This window comes from Phoxinus phoxinus (genome assembly GCF_949152265.1).
Source record: "Phoxinus phoxinus genome assembly, chromosome: 18".
Classification (NCBI taxonomy): Eukaryota; Metazoa; Chordata; class Actinopteri; order Cypriniformes; family Leuciscidae; genus Phoxinus; species Phoxinus phoxinus.
This window is the reverse complement of record NC_136893.1, coordinates 10440346-10465997: the sequence shown is the minus strand read 5'-3', so window position 1 is coordinate 10465997 and position 25652 is coordinate 10440346. Positions and strand designations below refer to the sequence as shown.

General features: G+C 38.3%; 1 protein-coding gene across 4 annotated transcripts in view; it reads right to left on the bottom strand.

Annotated features, from left to right (window-relative positions):
- Positions 1 to 25449, bottom strand: part of clstn1 (calsyntenin 1) — a 41312-nt gene extending 15863 nt beyond the window's left edge. For 2 of the 4 annotated variants that reach the window (XM_079587710.1, XM_079587712.1), the window contains exons 1-6: positions 25128 to 25366; positions 8213 to 8335; positions 3569 to 3598; positions 2002 to 2197; positions 730 to 938; positions 340 to 489 (exon numbers count right to left, since the gene is read on the bottom strand). In XM_079587710.1, the coding sequence (XP_079443836.1) occupies positions 340 to 489; positions 730 to 938; positions 2002 to 2197; positions 3569 to 3598; positions 8213 to 8335; positions 25128 to 25191 (772 nt within the window). In that variant the 5' untranslated portion in view covers positions 25192 to 25366. Of the gene's footprint in view, positions 1 to 339; positions 490 to 729; positions 939 to 2001; positions 2198 to 3568; positions 3599 to 8212; positions 8336 to 25127 lie in introns of all 4 variants that reach the window. The other 2 variants (XM_079587713.1, XM_079587711.1) reach the window with 2 other exon arrangements.
- Between the last annotated feature and the right edge of the window lie 203 nt (positions 25450 to 25652).

Sequence of the window (25652 nt, the reverse complement as noted above, 5' to 3'; positions counted from 1 at the left end):
TTATTTAATGTTTAGAAAGACGTTATGTTCATCAAAAGTACAGTAAAATGGTAAGATTGTCAAATACCATTGCAATTTAAAATAACTGTTATATATTTTAATATATTTTGTAAAATGTAATTTATTCCTGTGATGCCAGGCTGAATTTTCAGCAATCTTCAGTGTCACATGATCCTTCAGAAATCATTCAAATATGCTAATTTGGTGCTTAAGAAACAAAGCACAAAGTTGTGTACTTGCATCTGCTCCCAAATGGACATGCATAGCTGAGTGTTCTAGCTTTAAACAACAAAATACAGCTGTGTTTGAGGGACAAAAGATCCCAGACATCTTTGATACCTTGCCAGCTTGGTTTGCAGGTGGGCTTGATGTTGATTTTGACAAGGACGTCCTCAGATGCTCGGTTTTTACCACAGTCGTACGCAGTCACTGTGAGTTTGTACATGCGGTCCTTGCTGTAGTTCAGCTTCTCTGTGTTCTTGATGTTGCCTGTTTATAAGAAAAATGACGAGCAATGATCTCACATGCTAGGCAAGACAAACCGAAATGATCATGCTTTAGTTCTGGGGACATCTCAAGGTGACAGTTGGCTGACATCAGATACTAAAATGCCTGCTTTGCACAAATCAATTTTTATAGGCACATGAATAACAATGACTTAGAAGTCAATATCACTGTAAGGTCTATAAGCTGGAGTTTTGGCAGGAGATTTGGACTGGCAGCACTTACCATCCTTGTCAATGGAAAAGGGCACATCGGGGGTGACAATTTCATAACTGCAGATCTGACTGAACTGGAAAGAGCAGTCAGCATCCACGGCCTCCACCTTCAGGATGCTGTCGTACTTTTTGCCCTCGATCACTGTGGTTTTGTAGGACTTCTCTTTGAACACCGGAGAGTACTCGTTTACGTCATTCACTCGGATGTGGACGGTAGCCCTGGGGGAAATCAAAGCGTGAATTATAAACTAGAATCGGACAAGAGGGAATAGGCACGACAGTGATGCAGGTCTTGAGCAGATGGATGATTTATTTAGGAATGATCTGATGGGATTCAGTCATTCACAGTGTGATGTAATATGGGAAACATGATATCCTAAGAATGTGACATTTCAAATGGGGTCTCTGACTACTGAAAGCCAAAAGTAAAAACGAAATAAAATTAAAAGCAAGATAAATTGAAACGCATGGGTCTAATGCATTCTAGGTAAGTTTCTAGCCTTTAATTTTCGGGGGGAAAAAAGATTCATTAATTTTGATTAATTGTTTCATTTTGCAGTGCTGAATTTTATTAATATTAAGTTGTTGTGTATGGCTAATCTTGTAGGCAACTAATGTAAAAATGTACTTATAGCTGACTTACCCACAGTGTTTTGATTTATGAAAATTCATTAATTATTTGTTCGTTCTCATGTATAAATAAAGCATACACTACCATTCAAAATTTGGAGTCTTTTTGCGTTAAATGTGTTAAATGTATCAAAAGTGACAGTAAAGACATTTAAAATGTTACCAAATATATTTCAGAAATTCTGTTATTTTTAATCTTCAAAAAAATCCTGGAAAAAAAGTATTTTTTCCACAAAAATATTAAGCAGCACAACTGTTTTATAGCACTAAATCATCATATTAGAAGATTTCTGAAAGATCATGTGACACTAAAGACTAGAATAATGATGATTAAAATTCAGATTTGCAACAGGAATAAACTACATGTTAAATTATTCAAATAGAATATTTGATATAATATATCACAATATTACTGTTTTTTCATTAGATAACGGCAGCCTTTGTGAGCCAAATAGAATCAAAAGCATTAAATAAATCTTACCCATTCATAACTTTGGAAAAGTAGCGTAAGCTTAGTGTTAGAATATGTTTAGACACGTTGAAACAACTAAGATGCTTATGTGGAACATTCTGACTCAATTCTGGCTCATTCCCCCATCATTTCCTGTACTCTCCATTTTTATTAATAAGTGTAACCAAACAATATACGCACTTGTGAGATTTCTTCATGTTGTCGCCCTCAGGTCCCTCTCCACAGTCGTAGGCCTGGATGGTGAAGGTGTGCTCCTTTTGTAGCTCACAATCCAGTTTATCCTTGGCCCGGATCACGCCCTCTCCGGTGGATTTATCCAACACCACTGCCTCGAACGGCACGTTCTGCCCGTGAATCCTGAAGCCGCAGATCTCCCCTGCAAAGGGCACACGTGTGTTTAGTCAAGCCCACCCGTGAGTCGAAGCGCCAGCTGCCGTTCATGAGATAAAAGAAACCCACAACGAAACTAATAACACGCCACACTCAAATAAGAACAGCCAAAGTTGGTTTGGCAGCCAAAAGGGATCTAAACACTGAGGGGAGGTGGGAGGTGAAGGTGTCTGTGGAGGAAGCCAGAAGCACTGTGGGATGGGGTGAGTTTTTAGGAAGTGGAAGGGGAGAGTTAAAAGGTGCCATTTGATCACATTGCATCCAGTCATGCAGTAAGAAACCCAGAATGTGGACAGGCATTTCACAGGAATACTTAATACAAGGACAGGAAGGAAATGATATGAACCAATAAACAGATATCGGTTGTATTTAATACATACAAATAACATATTTTTTAAAAAAGTACTTAAAAGGTGTTTAATGTTAATTTTTGGTTAAAAGTAACACATTTAAACAAGAAAGCAAGGTTAAAATGTTAAGTTAATCATGGGGCGATGAGGAGGATTTATGACGGATCCAGCGTTCGATCAGAAGTTCACAAATCAAAGCAAATATACAAACAAACAAACAAAAGAACCCTCGTTTGGAGTTTAAATTCCCCTTAAAACTAGATTTTGGTGAGAAAGAAGTCTTCCTGTGCAATGTTGTCTCTCTCAAACCTTTAAAAAAAACTGAAACAATGAAACAATAAAACAAAAGAGAGTAGCAGAGGCAGTGAAACTTAAAGGCTGGATGAGAGCTGGGGTTAGAAATATCCATTTGCTTGACATCCACATCAACCAGCAGTAGTTGCCATGCTGTGTATTTCAGATTAGTGGAGGAGAGGGTCAAACTAGAGGTCAAACCACACCACAGACCGGACAGCAGAGAGTTTGCATCTTTTAACAATCTCAGCAGGAACTAACCTGTATAGCATCAGTCTCTTTGATTTATGATCTGCTGTGCTAGAAGTGAACCCTTAAAAGCTACTTTACATACAGGATCTGTCAAAAAACACACTTTTAAGACTTTCGGATTGGCGTTCCCCCCGAGAATCTGGAGCATTATTTCCCTTTATTTATTCAGTTTTGGAGCTGAAGCACTGTTAGGATCTGCAAACTTCAATGGATGTCTCATGCATAGATATTTCTAGATTTTGTTATCCCCGCATCACACTTGTCATCCAGTTGCTAAATTTTCATTTCCAACAAATTCAAAGGTGAGAGAAAACTGAAAAACAAAAATCAAAAGAAGAAGAACTGGGAAGAGATTAAAAGAGCATGACAGGAGTTTCCGTGTGAAGTGCCGATTTATTTTGTATTTGCGTTAGTGGGTTAATAAAACGGATTACAAGGCAGTAGAAAGAGCCCGTCATCACCTTCTTTGGTGAAGGTCACCTCAAAACTCTCTACAAGAAGGGAGAAAAGATAAACCCAGGTCAGTCAGAGAAAGAATGAGATGCACAGAAACACAGAGACAAGAAAAAGAATACAGATGTTACAGAAGCAGTCGAGGACTCAAAATACCTCATTTGACTTTTTGCGCTGGTACAGATTGAATATTTATGATCATTTTGCTAGGATATAAAATTAAACAGCACTGGAATATATAAATGATTATAATGTGCTTTTTACTCGGCTATTAGGTTTCCTGAAGAGCGTCATAACCTCTATATGAGAGCATCAGGACAGATATGGTTTAATAACGTCTCTGATTCTAAACTGAGTTGGTATTCATGTTCATGAATCAGTTCAAACTGTCCATTTCAGTGAATTGACTCAAAACTCAGATTCATCAATACATCTGCATCATAATTAAAATATTTTAAAAGATATATGTACGTAAATAATACTGCTGATTATTTTTTTCCCAGAGGAACCATAATACCAACCAAATAAATAAAAAATTCTTTAATCAAGTTTATTAAATAATTAAAAAATATAATAAAAGGGAGGGCAACATTTGTACCAATTCTGATGGTATTCTGAGTCCTAGTATGACTGTATACAGCACAAAACAATATACTTGGATGAGTCCACATTAACAGTCACAGAAACACAAAAAACAGCCTTGACCACAGGTGGAAATAGCCATAGAGTCCCTGTTAGGGTTAAAACCATGAATGATTCAACCGTGTGAAAGAATAAGGGTTAGCCAAAAACTCTCCTTTTGGTACTATCATTTATTTATTGGTACCTGACTGGTACTCAACTTAGCCAACTTCATTTAAAAAAAATTTTTATTTTTTTTTGCTTGGTTGACCGACCGCTAAGGGTCCAGTTTGACCCTATCGATGGCCTCTGCTGGTGGACCCGTCCACCCCATTTTTACCCCTACAATTAGAGATAGATTTTCCATTAGGATTCTGCTGTTCAGAGCAAGTCATGCGGTGGAAACTTTGTGCCTCATCAGTGCATTCTGGGGATTTAATGACTGTACATCCCCACACTTCCCCTAAAACCCAGACTGGCGCTTCAGCCCGCATGACAAGTGCCAACTTCAATAGTCCTCCATTTCCCAACAAGCAAACACATGAATATTGATTCATTCAATTCATTTCATTCAATCGATGAAGATGTAACAGCTGGGACGTGAGAAACAAGACTAGTGCAGGGGCGTAATTGTTTATTTGATAAGCTTCTGCTTCATTACTGTCTAAGCATTTAAGTTTTAGCAGTCTGAAACTTATAACAAGTCAGAGGATATATTGAAATTGACAGCTAGCCGGCACTGAATAGTCCTCCACTGATAGGAATGTAAGAGCTCTCGATAGAGTACATCATGTCTGCAGTGGAATTCGATGCTGGTTTATAAAAAGCCAGCAGAACATCAATCATGATGCTGCATGGCTGCCCTTGATGGGATACTGTACCCTTTAGAGACATTTTTCATTTAAACTACCGGTAAATAAATCTAAATCTTCGACAAAAATTCCCCAGATATTTAAAATGTTGGGGGCAAAATGCTTCTGCTATGAATTCCATTTTGTTAGGGCCCTCTACATAGTAGCCTATTTGGGTGCCACACATTTTTTTACCACAGGAATAATTAGCATTTAAAATCATATAATGTATTGTATCTCTATATATAAAATATAAAAATATTCCAGACTACAACACATTAAAAGCATAACATTAACAATAAATAACATAATGTCATATTTCAAGAACTTTAGTAACTGCATGGTCATTTTTATAGTGGTGGCACTTTACTGTATGTATTGAAAAGCTTGTAAATTACCGTTGTTTATAGTTACGGTTTACTTTGACACTTCAGTTTACATTAAGCTATTTGATCTGAAAGCTTTTCACTATACTGTCAAAGAGCACACTATACTGGCAAAGAGCACCGTCCTTCGGATGAGACGTTAAACCGAGGTCTTGACTCTCTATGGTCATTAAAAATCCCAGGATGTTCTTCGAAAAAGAGTAGGGGTATAACCCCAGCATCCTGGCCAAATTTGCCCCTTGGCCTCAGTCCATCATGTCCTACTAATCATCCCCATATACTGATTGGCTTCATCACTCTGTCTCCTCTCCACCAATAAGCTGGTGTGTGGTGGGCGTTCTGGCGCAATATGGCTGCCGTCATATCATCCAGGTGGATGCTGCACATTGGTGGTAGTTGAGGAGATTCCCCCCTTCCATATTGAAAGCGCTTTGAGGTCCCAGAAAAAGCGCTATATAAAGGTAACAAATTATTGTTATTATTATTTGGTTTCATCTAGGTTCCCCACAGAGCCTTTAAATATCCCTTTCACGTTGCGCTTGTGTCGAATTCAAATGAGTCAAATTACTTGCGCTGGTTATCTCTTCAATAGAGCGGCGAAAGCGTCAAGTTCGCCAGCGTTTCAACTGCTGAATGCTTGCGCGGTTTAATCCGGTAGCGGTTTCTTAGCTTGGCTTTTGGTCTTTCCCCAAGTGCTCCACTAAATAACTAATATGTGGGGCGCAGTGGGGTTTTGCCGATCGGCCCACCGGGAAAAGTTCAGGTGCCCCCGATGGCCAGTCAATCTACTCACAGCCAATCACGGGCCCCCTACTTGCTCGCCTAGCCCTATTGTTAATGCAGCCCTGGTCACAACAGTTCTGTATGGCTTCTGGCAAGCTTCCTGATCAGAGTAAAGTGAGTTAGTCAGCATGGCACCATGTCCTGAGCGGGCCGGTATTGGCAGAGAAGCTAAGAAGAATGCAGCAGTCACCCACACAGCCATGTGACGGCTTCAAAGTGAATTTCATAGAGCTTCTTAATATAATCAGTGTGCCAAATGTCTGCTCTCTCACTGCTGGCTCCTACAAACAAAGCATGCTGAAATGATTCCTTATGAACTATCAGAGGAATTATACATTTATGAGGTTCTGCGGCATGAGGGGGTGGTTATCGGTGAATAATGACCTAAACGCATTGACATATACAAATAACTCAAGGTAAACCACATTAGTGCATGTGGACCAATCTTTCTCCCAAATGTTTGCTGCCAGTTCCCTAGCCGTGTCCCATATTCACAGGGGCACCAGGAGACTACCAAGGACTGGTACTAAAACTGTGAGAAAGGAGGGAGTGCATTTACAATGGAACACTGCATAATGAGATTTGAAATGAGGTCAAAGTAAATCTCTAAGTGATTAAAAATGGCCAGAGCCAACGCTGCACATTCCCTCTCACAGGAAAAGAGCAGAGTATGAAGAAATTTCATTGATCTTGATATCAGAAGAGCTCTAGAAGTCTGGCAACCATCTGCCCGGCAAACGAGAGAAGCAATTTAAAAAGTGATGGGTTTATGGACTGCCTATCTTCTTCTGTACTGATTAAATATGAGAGCCAACATGCTTAAAAACACCTCAATTGGCTCTCCAAACTGACTATCTGCAATAGGTGGGAAAATGATAAGGGGAAAGCTATCTTATCTCGCTTCTGGATTCTGTAGAGATCAATAGAACCCGATGTTTTGGTTTCTTTAGTTTTGCCCTACTATATACACTGGTAAATGTCTAGAGACATGAGCAAATATAAAGGCAAGAAGTATGGAGAAACAAACAGCCCCATTAACCTAGAGCATTAGAGTCTGCAAGAATCTACAAACCTAATTACCAACAAGACCTGACTTCACCAATCACATCAGTACAGTTCAACAGCACGCTGATGATATTAGGTCTTTTATTCAAAATGCAATTATGGTTTGTTATAAAGCTATTTTAAGGTTTAACACATTTTAGTAAAGATAATTGACAATAAGGGAGTAGGAAAGCTTATACATTACCAAACCAAAAAAAAAAAAACAAGAGCCTGAGAAAAATTATTCAAAACCAATTCACAAAAGACTTTAATTTAAGTCACTTAAGTCATTAAGCGCAAGTCATTTGACTCATTTGAATTAACAAAATGCTCAAAAATGAAAATTCTGTCAATATTAGTCACTCTCATGTTGTTCCAAACTTGTATCTTCTGTGCAAAAGGTGAATTTTAGTGGTTATAAAAGTGGTGGCATTAAAAGTATAATTTAAGGTTTAATGTCAATGATGATGTTTGGTCACATGACATACAAGAACCAATGGTGTTTCAAATAGATGGTCAAAAATCTACTAGAGCTCATTTAAGTTGTGTGTGCTTTTATACATTTTTATTTATAGAACTTTATTAGTGGTAAAATTGTTGGTCATGATGAAAATGACGCCACAACTGTCACAATGCAATGTTATTTTAGTATCATTTTTAGTATAAAGTTTTTTTATTTATTTGTCTATATAGGCCTAGTTTTTACTACGTTTTGTTTTTAGCTTTAGTTTATGTAGTTTTAGTTATTTTTGTACTTCAACTTCCACTAAACTTGGCAGTTAAAATAAAATATTTTGTTTTACATTTCATTTTATGTCAGTTACCGGTATGTTTAAAAATAAATCCCTTTTTATGGAAGAAATGATGACAGAACATTAATTTTTTGTAGGTAAACTATCCTTTGGAAAGCATGAGGAAGCAAAATGGCTGACAGCCTCATGAGAGACCAGAAGATGGAGGATCTTACCTGCATAGCGCAACGGGGCATCTTTATCCAAGGCTATCAGCGGAGGGTCCAGGAGAACCTTGTCGTCATTTTCCGTTACGATACCATGATACGTGGTCTCAATCCATGGCTTGTGCTTATTTACTGCGGGAGGGAGGGAAATAAAGAGGAAGTTAGAAGTTTATTTTATTGCTGAATAAAACCAAACCCAGACAACAACTAATTATTTCAGTTTTCTGTAAGGATGGACTGTGTGTCAGCACAACTGTATGCTAGCTTCAAGGCAGAGCGCAAAATCCCACAATGACATAGCGCAGCAGTAGTGAGCAGTGGCATTTGTCGCCTCTGTTTGTTCGGGCTGAGAGAACGCAGAAGCTCAGCCGCTCATTAGTGTTGACTGAAGGCTTTGAGCTCTGAACGCAGAGCGGACAGATGCGGTGTGTTTTAGCTTCAGACTGCAGAAGCACTGCAGCAGCGGCAGCGCTGTCTGGACGCAGAGGTTGATGTGAAGGGCAGATTGCTCACTTCAACGGCTAATCAGTGCCTGCATCCGAAATGTGAGTACATCAGCAGTTGCTGGGAGAAAGGGGATACTCCTGCAGTGCTGATCTCATTGTGTGTGGGACCTGACCGTGAGGCCGCAGGGAAAGGAAATGAGCTCAGCAGACTGATGCCGTCCACACTAGGGTCCATCTCATCATGGCAGTATGACTGAATCAGCTGTTAAGAAACACGCCTTTCAAAACGAAGCTAAAAATCCATAGCTCTTCAGTGAACCCCTAACTAGGGCTGCACGATTTTGGCCAAAATGATAATCACGATTATTTTGATCAATATTGAGATCACAATTATCACGATTATTTGTTGATTTGTCACATAGGCTAATTATAACTACTTTTTGCATCCATATTGTGCTACATTTCCTGCTAATGTACAAATATGTGCATCAAAATAAAATCGGTCCTCTTATTCACCAAAATTCAGTGCATCTCCAGAATAAATAAAAATAAATAATTTATTAATATATTGTATTTATATTTTATATACATTGTATTTATAATAATTATAAGGATAGACTAGAGATATTATCTTCTGTTATAATTATTATTACCTATTATTACATGGCTTGGTTAAATTCTAATGTAGAATGCAGTCGGTTATTTCTTGATAACACACCGTTGCCATGAAAAACAGAGCGTTGTCATGGACACGGAAGCAATACAATCGTTTTTAAATCAATATTTTGTGTCAAATTATTGATTTATTTGGAAGGTAGCCATGTCATTGTTATTTGAAGTCTCTCGCGCACTATCGCTCGCGCGCAGACACACTGTGTCTCATCTCGCCCAGTTCGCTTCGCTTTTGTCCAGTCCGGCAAAACATTCTGGTTTCTACATCTAATAGCCTATGCAGTGCAGGTAACAACTGATTATTGGCTCGTCATGGAGCCAGCGCTAGATTGCAACAAAAAAAAAAGCTTTTATATGGAGCGTTCTATGAACAGAATGACGCATTTAAAATATCGCACGATCATGCGAATTTGATCATGGGAAGCCAAAATCGTAATCGTGATTAAAATTCGATTAATTGTGCAGCCCTACCCCTAACTAACCCTTAATCATGATTATATAATAGATTGTCATGGTACTGAATAATAACTGGAAAATACAGAATCCCAGTACACAATTTCAAATTAACATCGCTTATTTTTCATGTCAGGGACTAGATCTCCTTATGGAGGAATCGTTTTGCTTAAAGAAATAGGGATTCACACCAAAAATATTAACATTTTTGTAATTTTCTCATGTTGTTCTGAACCATTTTTTGAATAGATGCATTAAAATGATGACATTACAATGTTACACTATTTTTGGGACTACTATGGCACTGCTCATATTGTTAGCTCCTTCAGGAAAATGTGTTTCTCTTCATTTGTAAATCATTTTGGATGAAAACCACCTGCTAAATGAATAAATGTATGCATAAGAAAATATGCATTGACTGAGAAAAACACCTCATCGCTCAAGCCAACACATAAAAATAAATAAAAAAAAGACTATGACTCTTGTGCATGTGAACTCTTCAACATCCACAGTGCTAACAGCTCCTATCCCTTATACTGTACACTGTACAGAAAATTGCTGTCTGGAAAAAAACCTGCTCCTTGTGCAGCTGCTGGAGCGAATACGGATGATTTATTGGCTTCACCGCGGTTTCTCAGCACCGGCGTCTTACGACTCACCCCGCAGGCAGAAGCCTGATCACTGACACTAATTGAAGGATATAACCTCCACAGCAATAACACCATAATGCTCACCTCCGTTCACATTACACGCCTCATCCAATTTCACACCTTCAGGAAAATAGTATGCTTGACAGAACTGTCGCTTCATTTTCATGTTTCTATACCCTGTTAATTTTCTGCTGCGATACATTTGTGATTTAAAACTGCATGGTTCAGGAACCAACGATGGTACATGTCTATCAATGCTACAAACACATGATTCGAACGCTGTATATGTATTCAGTGTAAAGAGGTTTGGTATGGTCTGTGAAATTTGCTTCATAAATCGTCTTAGCAAAGTGGATTCACGTGACCCAAGAGTGCTGCTGCTGCTGCTTGTTGTCTCTGGACAGATTGTCAGACCAGACTACCCTGGTAATCTGCTTTAAAATCCCAGGTTTATAAAACCTTAAGAGCCGAGGTAAGTCACATGGTCAAAGGGCAAGCTGGGACATAATGCTACTAATAACGGAAAAACAGGCCGAGAACATCATACATTGTTTACGGTTATTTTCGTCAGCGGTACGACTACGGTACATTTATTTGACAGAATTATAACATTTATTTGAATTAATTAGCCTATCGAGAGAGAGAGAGCGAGAGAAAGATCCTCTAGCAACGAAGCTGTGAGTTTAATTAGGTTAAAAAGAGCAAAGCTCATTTTTCATTGATAAAATTTGCAGGGCAGCGTTGACAACAAGTTTCTGTGCGAGCAGCGTGATCTCCGATCTCTGTGAGCAAGTGACGTATGTGTGTGTGTTTCAAAGTAGCACATTAATATAGAACAGTAATTAAACTGACTTGGAACTAGGGCTTTGACTCCGAACTTCGTTATTTGAATATTTAAAAAAAATAATGATATTCGAACGAATATTAGGCAGCCTTTAATATTCAAACCTGGGCATTATTTTTTTGTAAATGTGTTTGCTTGTAAACGTTGTTTTCAATTCAGATTCCGAGGCTTTTTCACGCCTGGTGAAGTTGGGAATCGCGAGCTCATTAGCAAGGCTATTATTGGTCATCTGGGCTCCTGTAGGTGACGTTATCACGCTTGACGAGGAGTTCGAAATCTACACTCCTGACAATTTGAAAAGCAACGGGTGTGACACCACTTTGGGTTCCCAAAGAAACAGGGAAAAATCATGAGTAAGAAAAAAGTATGTTTTTCTTCTGAAAACATCATTGCCTGCCTATTGACATTGACTGATACACTGCTCTCTGTTGGACAGAACATATACAACTTAAGTTTGATACCAATATAGGTCTTACTGAAGGCATTTAATGGTCAAAATATTATTAATAAATATTTGAATATTAATATTAATAAACAAACAAACTTCGAAAATGATTTTTGGGCAAAAATCAAAGCCCTACTTGGAACTACCTGCGCATTAAATGGCTTTGCACATCTAAATATAATATTCAGACAGACTATGGTATAAAACTAAAAATCTGCATATTTTAATGACTTCTGAAGAATTGTGACACTGAAGAGTAATGGCTGCTGGTCCTGGAAATGCAGTTTTTGCCGTTACAGGAACAAACTACATTTTAAAACATATCACAGTAGAAAACTTCACAATATTAATGTTTTTACTGTATTTTTTACAGCATTTTTAATCAAATAAGTGCAGCCTTGGTGATCAAAAAATATTTTTTTGAAATAGAGCATGAAGAATCTTCAAATGGAAACACCAAAATGTGAATACAATTACGAAATTTTTGATGGCAAACCTGTCATCTACCGACTGCTAGCAAAAGTGCAAGTACTTTATTACATTTAAGAAATGAGACCGAGACCTTGCAAGTGACTACAACTTCCATTTCTATTTTGCGCCAGTTTTCCTGGAAGTGATGATTTTGTTCTCTTGAACATAAGATACTGTAGTCTTATTCACAAATCGTTTTTTCCAATAATTACATTTTTCTGGAAGGAATTTAATTAGCAAATTGGATAGAAACAGCTTATTATATTGTGGTCCCTAGATATGGCTTGGGTTCCTCAGTACAACCGCTTAGATTTGAACAATTTGAAAACGCCTTAAAAAGCCCTACTAAGTAATAGAAAGTAAATCAAAGCAGCAACATGGGACATTTGTAGCGGAGTGAGGTTAAGCTGGGTTTACACTGACAAAGAACTGTTTGTACTCACAAACCCTTCTGCCATGGAACAAACAATCTGATAACATGGTTATCATCACATATTAACATAAAAAAGAGATACTCCTCGCTAAGAACCTGTTCACAAACCAAGTGTGAATTATAAAGATGCTCTATGGACAACAAGACTATTTAATGAATGAGTCTTTGTTTTGGAACATCTCAATAAGGGTCCTTGATACCTCTTGGAGCGCATTCAGTCATGGCAGCGATCCCAGCTAGAGAAAACCACTAAACACACAGCAGCCAAACACCTGCTAAACACTGGCGACACTCCCACACACACACACTCAAAAAACATATGGTACACATATCACTCCTTCTCTTACCAACAACACATTTGCCAATCAAACTGCAATTATTTTCTTCTTTAAACTTCTTTAAAGCCCTTAATGATCCATTAAAAACAGCTTATGTTTGAAAAGCCCACACTGACGTCTGGTGTGCAATAAACTAAACTAAACGAGCGTCTTTCAAAGAGGAAGGGCTGGTAACCAGGCTGGCGGAGAATGAATCTGATTACTGAACGAGCTCTGATGTGGTCGATATCATTTCCAAGCGCCCTGCAGCTCTGGCACAAGGCAACCGTTTGGGACGGCAGGAAGCCAGTTGGCGTTTTTTTAACATCCATTTTGCATAGAAACACTTTAGATCAGTGCACAGCAACAACACAAAGCAACTGTGACAACGAACGCCTCGTATAACGGGAGAATTGTTTGATAAATAGGCCACAAATGATGACAACACACCAAGAGTATGATTTCGTAAATGACAACAGTCAGAGAGTAGAGGAGTAGTGTCGAGACAAGTGGTTAAAGGCTACAGATGGCTATAGATGGAAACGCACTCAATTTTGTCGATGTTTGAAGAGGATGTTCACTCGGGCAGCATAGTGTTTTATACATGAAAGCCATGCAAATCAATGTTATGTAACTGGTGCATTCGAGCAGCACTGACACTTGAGCACAGTGGAGTAAATATGTGCGCAGAGATCACAGTTCAATACATTTTCATTCAGGATGATACATCAGAGAGTAATATGTTTATTTGAAGTCTGAAGCCCATAGCAGACTGGAACAGAAAGGAAAGAACAATAATATAATATAATAATTATATTAAAAATAATGATATATTATAAATATTATATCATTCCATTGGGTGACAATGGAATCGTATCAGAGAAATTCCACCCTTCACCTTTAACGGAAAATGTTGTTCGAGAAAGAGCGCCTACTTTTCACAATAGCAGACAACAATATTTGTATTTGACATGCACTAACCGTTTGCCACCATCCATTCTCCAGATTACAGTCATTTGGATAATATCCGCAAATTAAGCCATTTAGCCGTAATCAAATCTTTTGAATGCTAGCAGGCACAAATTAGTGGCTAATGATGCAGCCCGAATGAGGAGGAAACGCAGTTGGCCTGAAGCTGCCTCCTATAGCAGCAGCCAAGATTAGGAGATCATAGACTAATACTGAAGAAGACCTTCAGACTAACCAGTTCTTGAGTGTCTTTTTTGCATGTATGTCAAAGGGGCTAAATCAACCCTGTCTGTCTCAGTGAGGCGGAGGCATCCGGAACAAGCCGCCGGCTTTATATCCCAAGCACATTCCAAGCTACATATTGGAGTTGGCAAGCATAGAATCGCCTAGTCACAGTCTTTTACATGCTTTATGCAGCACAGCCATCCAGTCAGATTGCGTCACCGTGACCGACTGGGACGCAGACCATGTGCAGCTATCGCTACGTTATCCGATCGATGATAAATATTATTGCAGTGGCTTTGTCCAGACAGCACACGCCGAGCACAGATGGGGGGGGGTCCGGGTCAGGCACTATTGTGCTATGCCTGGCATGCAATCCTGTTAGCCATCATGTAAACCCACTGACACCTAATCCCATAATGAGATGCTCCCGTTTCATTCACTTACAAGGTCACAGACTTAACAAAGTGCGGTGGTGTCATATGCTTAAGTCAAAAGTTTACAGCAAGACGGCTATGAGAATACACCGGCACCAGTAGATCATTTCTGATTTCCATTTCTCTGGTTTGGAACAAGAAAAGGGAAATCTGAATTATTGTAAACATTATTATGAAGTGAAAGCTGATATTTGTTTTTTAATAACTAATTTTTAAATGATCAAACTACAGTTTGAGGCCATTAAGATTTTTTTTTTTTAAGTTGAAAAGTGACAGTAAAGACATTTAAAAATGTGTTTTGAACTTTCTATTCATCAAAGAATCCTGAAAACAAAAATGTATCATGGTTTCCACAAAAATGTTCTGCAGCACAACTGTTTTCAACATTGATAATAATAAGAAAGCACTCAATCAGAATATTAGATTGATTTTTGAAGGAACATTAATCTTTAAATGGTTATAGTTCACATAGAGAAGATAATTCAAATAATTGTAATTAAGCATAAAAATGTATTCGGTTAATAACTAAATCAAATGAATTACATTTTATTTGACCAACTAATTTATCCCAATAAAACGCATTTCTACATTTTTGTCAATAAAAGCCTTCAAATATAATTCAAAGACATTACATTATTGTGACTGACGAAAGCATGGAAAAGATTACAAACAGTAGCTTTAGTAGTAAATATGTTGTTTACTTCCATATCATTAAACACAAGCCTATCAATGTTCTTTTGCAGTTATATAAGTTTGAACTTAAATTTAATTATATCACATCGATGTTGTGGCAGATTTGCAAATATCCCCTGTTGAATGGTGGCACTCCAAAGGAAGTGAACAAGACTTTTTCCTGTAATTATTGACGCATACATTACTCTACAGGGCTAAGTCTTCAGCAATGGCAAACGGAAGCAATTAATTTGCTGATAGCTCAGTAACCCACAAGCAATTACGCGACATACTTTGTACAGCCTAATTTTGCCCATTATTTGACATGGGGGGGGGGGTTGGGGACGCATTGGTGAATGGGCTTCTTAAAATGGTGAGCGAGACCAAATTATATTCTTGGAGATCTGAATTAAACCTGCAGACCTACAAAACAATAGCAGTGTGAGAATGTGTGTTTCTCGCATTATGATTTGATTGATGAGGGGAGGTCAAAGGTTACGGTGTCAGCCATGCTTGTTCATCCATCTGCTAGAATCCCTCAAGATCTGTTAAGACAGAACGGCTTGAATGCTCATGTATATGGCAACAAAACATCGTCTGAAAGAAAGCTTCAATACGGGCTTCCTCCTGTGTCCTGTGCATACGGCACATTTAAACGGTTTAACAAGGGACAGCTATTTCCGGTCAGTATGGCCCAGAAACCTTTCGTGACAGTGATCCCTCCCAGATTGCGATCTACCGCAGCCTTTGTCAATTATCACCGCAGACGCCTCCGTTCTCACCTCGAGTGCAAGCGAGCTGCGAGTTCTCACAGAGCACACAGCTGCTTCACAATTCAAGGTCTATAGTGCTGTGTTGAAAAAATCGATTCACCAATTCTGAATCGATTTTCATATTAATTTCTAAAGATCGATCCGTAACTCAGAGGATCGATTTAATAACAGGCCTACATTTTCCCCATAAACACACTGAGACACGGCGACCGGCGGCGCTGCTAATGCGGTTTCTCTGAATCCACTTGTTGACCAGAAAGGAGGAAAGAGCCGTTCACAGCGCGTTTTTTGCGCGTGCAAATTCGTTTTCTAAGCGCGCCTCTGTTCATGGTTGCATAGCAACGACAGACGCAAAGGGAAAGCACGCGCTTGTAGAGAGGAGAAAGCGGTGCAAACTGCGCTCTCCATGATGACGAGGAAGTATCATTAAATAATTAATTGATTTCTAGCCCTTGCATTAGCTTTACTACTAGATATATTCATTGAGATGAGAAATAAAAAGCCGCCCTGTACAGCTACCTATGATCAGCTGTTCGGCCGAGCTCTCCATGTTGTTACGGAAAGGCCGCTGGTTTTTGTCACATGACCTGTTGAGATACATTGAATTGCTTCTCACTGAATTTGCACGCGCATAAAACGCGATATGTGAACAGCCCCTAAAGTGGTATCGTGTGCGGTTGTATCTAGTTTAAAAGGCCTTTTAAATATGAACGCAGTTTTGGATTAAATAAAAGGACAGTCAAGTCAAATAAAACACGTTTTATCTCCTGTTTAGTTGGTAACTACATTGAGATACCATTCATTAACATTAATGCCTTATCTAACATCAATACATTGAGTGAACAATACATTTTTTTACAACATTAATGTATGTTTGTGAATGTTATTTAATACAAAAACTTGATTGTTCATGAACAATAAAAACTTTTGATTTTAAAAATATAAGATTGGATCAGATCGAATCGAATAGAATCGAATCGAATAATGATAATCGATTCAAGATCTTGAGAATCGGAATCGAATCGATTCTTGAAATTTGAATCGATACCCAGCACTATCTATCAGTGGTAGTAAAAGATAACTACTGATCTACACCTTGGCAGACTTGAAAATTGATAGGCTTTCACACTTGATGGATTTGCAGTTACTCCTGAAAGAGACTTATAAACGGCTTCTTTTTGAAGAATCATTCCAAATTTGTAGCCGTGGTTTGGCGTCTTTGCTGAGCAGACCCCGTTCTCATGTGAAAAACGCAGGACAATGGGCTATCCTAAGATGTCAATACAAAGGCCTGCTAGGAAATCACTGAACGACTGATACGACGTCTTCAGAACAAATGAGATGGCTTTCAAACCAAACCACTTTTTAGTTAAAAGATTAGAACATTATTGAATTATAATAAATTGCATAAATTCTACTAAGTATACAAATTCATATATAAATAAAATATATAAACTTTCCCCAAACCAGTTCAGTGCAAACTCCGCCCTGCAGCCGATTCTATAGATTTCATTGGTCATGACAATCACAATGCTAAAGGTCCCTACACTCACGGCGAAATTCTTTTTCGTTCTTCGCTTAGGGGTAAAACTACGTTCGAAATATGTGATCTGGGGTATTCTGTTGAGAAAAAAAAAATTCTGTTGTAAAAAAATTGAGAAAACAGCAAGCATTTTTAAAATAAAGCATAAAAAACCATCTGATCATAGCAAAGTTGATATGTTTGCATGAGCTCTGCAATTCAGCACAGTAGTAAAGCCACATCAAGTTTATTCATATAGCACCTTATACAATAGATTGCTTAAAATCAAGCAGCTTTACCATATTAGATATGAAAAACAGCGTCAGTGTCTCGTTTCATCAGAAACTTCATTTTCTACTATAAAGCAGCTTATGAAGGTAAAAGAGTAGCAAAACTCGAGAGCATAGATGTGAATTTGAGAACTTGTACAATAAATATCCGTACTTGAACGCTAAAATTTACAGTCACAGCTCCAATGTAAAAACCTGTAAAATAAAGTTGAATTTTGAGATTCAAGTCACAAACCCATATTCTGAATTTGACGTTGCAGACAAGTAGTCACAAATGTGTTAAATGCCATTCACAAAAATACAGTGACAGTTACAGACAAACTTAAGCGCATATTTGATTTTTTAAAGTACATATTTGTACTTATTCATTCATTCACATTCACAATTTCGCAGTACAACCTCAATTAGGCACTTGCAACTTCTCAAAACTGTCACTGCAGTTTCAAATCTTCGCGCCTTGACAACTATTTTTGCAATATATTACCGTGATGCAAAACTATCTTGTGCACTTGCAAACTCAGTGGCAGCTAGAGTGAAAGGAGGGCAAGGGGAGGGCAGGGGGAGGGCGCAAAGGAGTCGTTTTATTGGTTGACGCCTAGCCAATGAAAAGGGACTTCTTTGTACGCAATGATGTCACGACACCCGCAGCCTAAGGGAGGTTCTAAATTGCTAGCGTGGCTTAATAATGTTCTAAGACAGTGATATTAAAAGACCAAACTCAGTACACACACTACTAATAAAGCACACTGTACAGAAAAGCAGAAGAACCCAGAATATGTATGCAACGCGTTTGCCTTAATTACACGTTAAATGTTTTCCTCCCATAGAAAACGCTTAATAACGCTTAAAAGCGCTTACTCTTACTTACTCTTATGTTCTCGAATCGGACATCAGGGCTTCATCATTGCGTACTAAAACGTCTCGAACAAGACAATATCTGACAAATCCGCTTATGGATTTTCCCTACTGTCACCAATGCAGACTAAATTAAGTCAATGTAACAAATTTGTATTTTTGTAATATCACATTTACAGTCATTTTAGTCTGGAGCCATGCAATGAAATGTTCACCAATAAAAATGTTCCAAATTACTTGACGACCAAGAGAGATAATGCTCAGATCTTTCATAATGATTCAGCCAGTAAATATTTATAATGTTAATCATTGTTATTTTCTGCTGGGAGAACGAGCAGCATTAATAATGCATTAATGCATTAATACATAGACTTAAACATGTTTCTACATTTACATTTACATTTAGTCATTTAGCAGACGCTTTTATCCAAAGCGACTTACAACTGAGGACTACAGCAAGCGAGTCATCGTGAAGAGGCAAAAATAACGCAAGAAGTGCTCAAAATACAAAGTTCAGGCATTGCTCAGAGTAGCATAAGCCAAACAAGGGAGGATAAAAGTTTTTTTTTTTTTTTTTTTTTTTTTTTTTTTATGTCAAGTGCTCACGGAAGAGATGAGTTTTCAGTTGTCTTTTGAATGTAGTCAGGGATTCTGCATTCCGGACGAGGGAAGGGAGACCATTCCACCAGCATGGAACCGTGAATGAGAATGTTCTGGAGAGTGATTTTGTAGCTCTCTGTGATGGTACCACGAGCCGTCGCTCATTGACCGATCGCAGGCTTCTGGTAGGGATGTAGACTCGTAGGAGCGAGTGAAAGTACGAGGGAGCTGAGCCTGTGGTCGTTCTGTAAGCAAGTGTCAATGCCTTGAACTTGATGCGAGCAGCGAGTGGTAGCCAGTGCAGAGAGATGAACAGAGGAGTGACGTGGGCCCTTTTGGGCTCGTTGAAGACAAGACGGGCTGCAGCATTCTGGATCATTTCTAGTTGGTCAAGTTGGTTGACAGCAAGTCAGCAACACTTAAATGTTTGCAAACTAATTTAAAAAAGCCACTACCTATTGAAAAGGGCCTTAACAGTCAGGGAATTGATTGTTCATTGAAGTTTAAGACCCTGTAGACAAATGTAGAGGAAATCTCTGGGCTCTACTGACCAAAATATCTCACAGTAGGGTTCATAGTCAAGCCAAAGCAGAAGGTCACAGTGTGTACTCAAGGAAGTATCTGTTAGTCCACCAGAGCAGTCGCTACAGCACAACAAGGCCCAGGCGTTTTCAATGAGGGTGGGGGCAGGGCGGTGTGAATGGTGCTCAATCACAGCTCAGTATGGAGCACACAAAGGCCCAGTGAGAGTGAAAATGAGCCGTAGCCATAGAACACAGGGTTGCTTTTCATGTCTCCGGAGGCCGGGCTGCACAGACCTCTATACACAGGTAACACCTACTCTCTGGTTACCTGTTCCCATGGAGCACTGGTGCTGACGCGATGAGGCACTGAATAGAAGAGGGCCACATTTATCAGCCTAAACAAAAAGCACAAACCCTGACAGACACTGAATGGATGGGCTCTCTTCAGAGCATTCAGCGCGTAGACTGAGTTGACCTGAAATGTAAGCAGGTAATGATGTTATGGGTAGGGTTACCGACCAAATGGCTTTCAATTGGGTTTACATTAAGGTCTCAGTTTTAGCGCACTGAAGAATGTTATTTATCTTTTTGTTCTGTTTCTTCCTGAGTGACCAAGAAAAAGATTTATCTTTAAACACCACTGTAAAAATGATATGATCAATAAATTGTTTTAACTCATCAAAATAAGTTAAGTTACAAGAGTCAACTCATTGTTTAAGTCAGTTTATGTAATTTAAGTTGAAATGACTTAAACATCCTAGTTGATTGTACTTTTTTTTTTACAGTGACACTGGTAATATTGAGCATTAATGACAAACGTTTCATCCAATTACAATTGACTACCGATAGTTGTCAAAGAACCAGTTTTTAATTTTTATATTTTTTTCCTTATATAAAATAAATGACAATAATATATAAGCCTATAATATTATATCATGTCATCACAGAGAGTATATAATAATAATAATCATAATCAGTCAGTAGCAGGGTCAGAAAGATTTAAAAATAAAAAAAATTATTACTTTTATTTAGCAAGGACACATTAATTTGATTAAAAGTGACATTTGATACAAAAGATTTCAAATTATTATTTTTTTTTACTTTCTATTCATCAAAGAATCCTGAAAACATGCATTGGTTTACACAAAAAAATTAGGCAACACAAACTGTTTTCAACCTTGATAATTAGAAATGCTTATTGAACAAGAAATCACAATGTTAGCCTAATAATTTCTGAAGGATCATTTGATAATAAAGAATGGAGTAATGGCTGCTGAAAATTCAGCTTTATTATTTACCACAGTATTTTCTTAAAACCCTTACTGACCCCACACTTTTGAATGGTAGTGTGCTCATTAGAAGTTTAACAATTTAAATATGCATTTTAGCGCAAGCGTTAATAAAAAAATGTTAGGACTTTATGTTAACGTCCCCCCTAAGAAACACATCAAACTGGGGTCAGATTCCTGAAACTTTTACTAGTTTTTAAGCTATCAACCTTTCCATTTCGAAAATGTTTTGAACATCCCTCAGTAGAGCACAAATATACAAACACAGACACATGATTTGGTCTGTTTACTTCAAAAGCAGCATGTTGTTTTAGGAAGATCAACAATAGCAGTCAACCGGCCAGACCTTATATTTAGTACGTAATGACCTATTCTTGACAGATCACTGACTCAATTCAGCTCGCAAAGGGGCCAAGGGTAATGAAATTACCACCGACTGCCCAGCCGCCACGATGACTAAGAGCTGATTGTCTAAGTGAATTTCCACCACACTGGCTGAACCAAAAGTGAAAATGCAGCATTTTTTAAAAAACAGATGAGCAATGCTTTGTTAACTGTTATGCTTAGAAAGTACTTGGAATTCAAGATTGGTGCATAAGTCAAATAATTCTGAGTTGCGTCTAACAGTGGGCGCATTGTGACGCGTTTATTGCGGCGCGCGGCTCTAAGCTCACAGGCCAAGGGACTCTTTGTTTCCCAGAGTACAAATTCCATGAATAAATACCACAACATATGAAACTTTGGGTTCTCAGCCATTAAACAACTGCATTCAGAGGGTGTGAAAACACGAAAAAGAAACTATAAAGGGGCGACAAAACAACCCAGAATGTCTGTAACAGATATGATGACAAAGTAAAATAACAATTTAATCAGCCAAATGCGTTCAAAACACTTCAAATAAACTCTAAAAGCATAAAATTAATTAAGTTCTAACAGCGTGCATCAATAACAGTCCCTGTGTGTTCCCTGCATCACAGGAACAATGAGTCCACTACCTCCTCCTGAGAGAAAGTCTGCTCAGCTTATTTTATCCATCCTCTTATGCTGTGTGAATTCTCTTCCCACAGTTCCTAGAATTAATGGGCCCTTCAAAGCTTACATCGAAGCAGAGAGCTGCTAATGGACGTCTATCTATCTATCTGCAAAACCAACACTTCAAAAGTGTTCTAGTTCCTATGAGAAGAATCCTGAGAAATTATCCATCAAGCCATCTGTAAATTAAGACATTCTGCTACAGGATTGAAACAAGCAAAACAATTTGACCAGTGGACACAAGAGTCGAACAAGCTGTTTATTTAAGATCTCCTTCAATCTGAAATGTTGTGAACTGCTTAAGGGATCTATTACTATGGATATGGATATTCTTCTCTGGCAATTGTTTCTTAAAGTTTGTACCAATCAAATCACCAACTGTCACTATAGGAGCAACATTGTAGAAATAATTTGAAAAATACATATATGGCAGCCACTAAAAGAACACAATATTACTTCTTCTTAGACATCTCATGGCCGTTTGCAGGGGTGTGTAATCCAGTGAGAAGGTGGGGTTTTCATTAAACTGATAACAGCAGGGAAGTGAGCAGGTGTTTAAACAAAGCCTAAAGAGAGCCTGCCAAATGCATCAAGGGTAATAAAGTTATTTAAGGCTAATAAACACTGTAAGTGAGACATGGGCTGCGTCCGAAATCGCATGCTCTCTTGAGTAGGTACTTATTTTGAATGCATACTTACTTTGCGAGTACTAAAAAAGTATGTTCTTTATGAATGTCTTAGGTTTAAATTTAATTCGGATGTACTACATTCACCATGTTGTCATTATGTGACCTATCATCCTCAGTTGAATCGCTTCACTGCCATTCACAAATGGCAAATGGCCTTGTAGGATATAGTAAAGTGTCCATTTTACGCACACTTCAGCATCTCGCTGGTAGTAGTAGGTCATCCTAGTACTTTTTGCCTACTCTTTTATGAGTACTGTGAATTCGGTCACACACTAGCCTATATAGCAGGAAAGTATGCGATTTCGGATCCAGCCATCATCTGTGGAGGTGGACATTTAAATATGTGAATACAAACTAATAAGAGAAAAAATGCTTGCCTCTGAATGTGCCACTCTGAATAGTGACACATTTTTTGGGTGTCAAGCAATCACAATTTCCCAGTGATGAAAAACTAGTCCCTTAATATAGTAATCATCATATGTGCTTTAGGCATATTTTTTTTAGGAACTACAAATTCATTTTAATCTTGACTCCAAAGCAACTTAAACACATAAGCCTGAAAACATTTTTGATAAAGCATGGAAACACCAGTGGCAAGGAAAGACAGTGGCAAGGTCTGCTCTGATAGGGTTGTGGGTGATTAAGCTTATCAATTTTTAGAAAAAAAAATAGCCTAAGAAAGATATTAATTGTTGTTGACATCAATGCCCTTGCGTCCAATCAAGCTCAACAGAATTTGAATTCAGTCTCACTAGCCACTGGTAATATGGATGATACTAATACAATATTGGTCCCAGGGTCTGGTAAAGCACACTTCTGTTGCGTTTAAGCATTTACATAATTTTACTATTTTATTACTATTTTCCCTATTGTTGTGCAATGAAAGTCATGGTTATAAATAATAATGGATTCGTTGTTTGATTGCAAGGACATCTTTCTTTACAAAAACTGAGGTACTGTGTAGGGTCGCCACTTGATGTCCAATGTAAAACATGGATTTGGAAGCAAAACCAATTGAAAACCACTAATCAACTAGGCTAATCGCTAATCAACACACACACACACACACACACACACTAGTAGCTATGTATAAACATGACAGGCTCTTAGATGTTTTATAATTAGTAGGCTAATCGTGTTGGTATATTATTTAATTTTTTACCATTTTGTACAAAAAATGACTTAATGACTAAAATGTCAAGTGGTGTAACCATAAAACAAAATGTACTAAAGTACTTCCCTATAGCACCTTGAACACTCAAGTGTACACAACAGGCAATTTTAAACATTGCCTCTCACAAACAAAACGTCAAAAGGACTTTTAAATCAAGAAAATGAAACAATTTGTCATCATAAAAGCATGTAAACAATTTTTGTATATCTTATTTGATCTGGACTAAAAATACTAGAGACGTCATTGACCCGTGTACTGTATACAGTCAAACAATATCGCTCTTTTAAATGGTCAATTTCTTTCATAAGATCCGCATATTAAAGTTCACCTTCACAGCAAAATCGCACTTGTATCTTTAAAAATAATGAACCAGGTAACTGCAAGGCAGGATATTTCTTGAAAGGCAGCGTTTCACAAGCAAATGTTTCGCACATTAAGCCGTGTCATTGCTGTAATGTCTGCTCGTGCACCTGCAGCGATGTCCTTCAGTCATATTTAGCTGCGCGTGAGCCAGAAAGATGAATTTTTAAAATTAGACCACATAGTATTTCACAAAGGATCTGCAATGCGGACACACTAACTGATTGATTGGTATAACAGTTCAATCACAAACAACTTGTTATCGGATAAAAATGCCACAAACCGCCTTTGAGAATGGGGTAAAAATCAAGCACACAGATTTGATTTGCAAGCAATATGCTCCGATTATGATGATATAACGTTACACAAATAGCTGTAGGCTGAAGTCTTCTTGGCCACGGGGTGTTGGCACAAAAGATCGTTGTTTTAAAGGATTGACACTCAAAAATAGCTGTCAAGTGAAGCGGAACCGTAAGGGAGAGTGGACATTTCACAGCTGACAGGCCACGGCAATTATTTCATGACATCTTTTCTTTTCATGACGGAAAATTAGAGTAGCCTAACGTTAGAGATTGATCTTTAATAAGCAGCGATGTACGGACCCAACATCCACACACTGATATTGAGCGATTATTTCAGATCATTGTCAAGAAACCTTGACCGAGGATACTCACAGGAACATTAATAACCTTTAAAATTATTTGAATTATGGTCATATACCAAAGAATATTTTTTAAGAGATACACTTAAACATTTTCATTAAAAATATAGGTCTTGAATCTTACCTTTGGCTGCCTCCACCGCGCATAATAGTCCTAAAAGCAGACCGACTGCCCCACGGATCCGCATCCCGTCTTCGTAATAAAAACAGCGAACGATTTAAAAAATGTTATTCTATCTCCTCAAGCTGGATAAAATCTGATTCAGCTCAGTGTTACAAAAATATCCAGAAGATGTATATCTCGGATTAGTGCGGTAGTTTTAAGATGGCTGCCGCCACCGCCGTTCAGCTCTCTTCTCTTTCAATCACGGTTCGTTCAGTCTCTCTCTCTCTCTCTCTCTCTCTCTCTCTCTCTCTCTCTCCGCTGCTGCATCCAACGGGAGCGGTGACGGGCTGACGTCACGACTGTTATTGTGGGAGTGCGGGCCGCCCGCTTTGCCCTTTGCATCAAGACAGAGAGAGGGTGTGGATTAGTCAAAAAGATGCGATGTGTGTCTGTAAGTGTAAAACACAGTGTTCACCAATACTGCTTAATCGACCGTGATTATTATGGGTTTCGTGTCAATGATAGAGTTAGCTTGTATGAGGG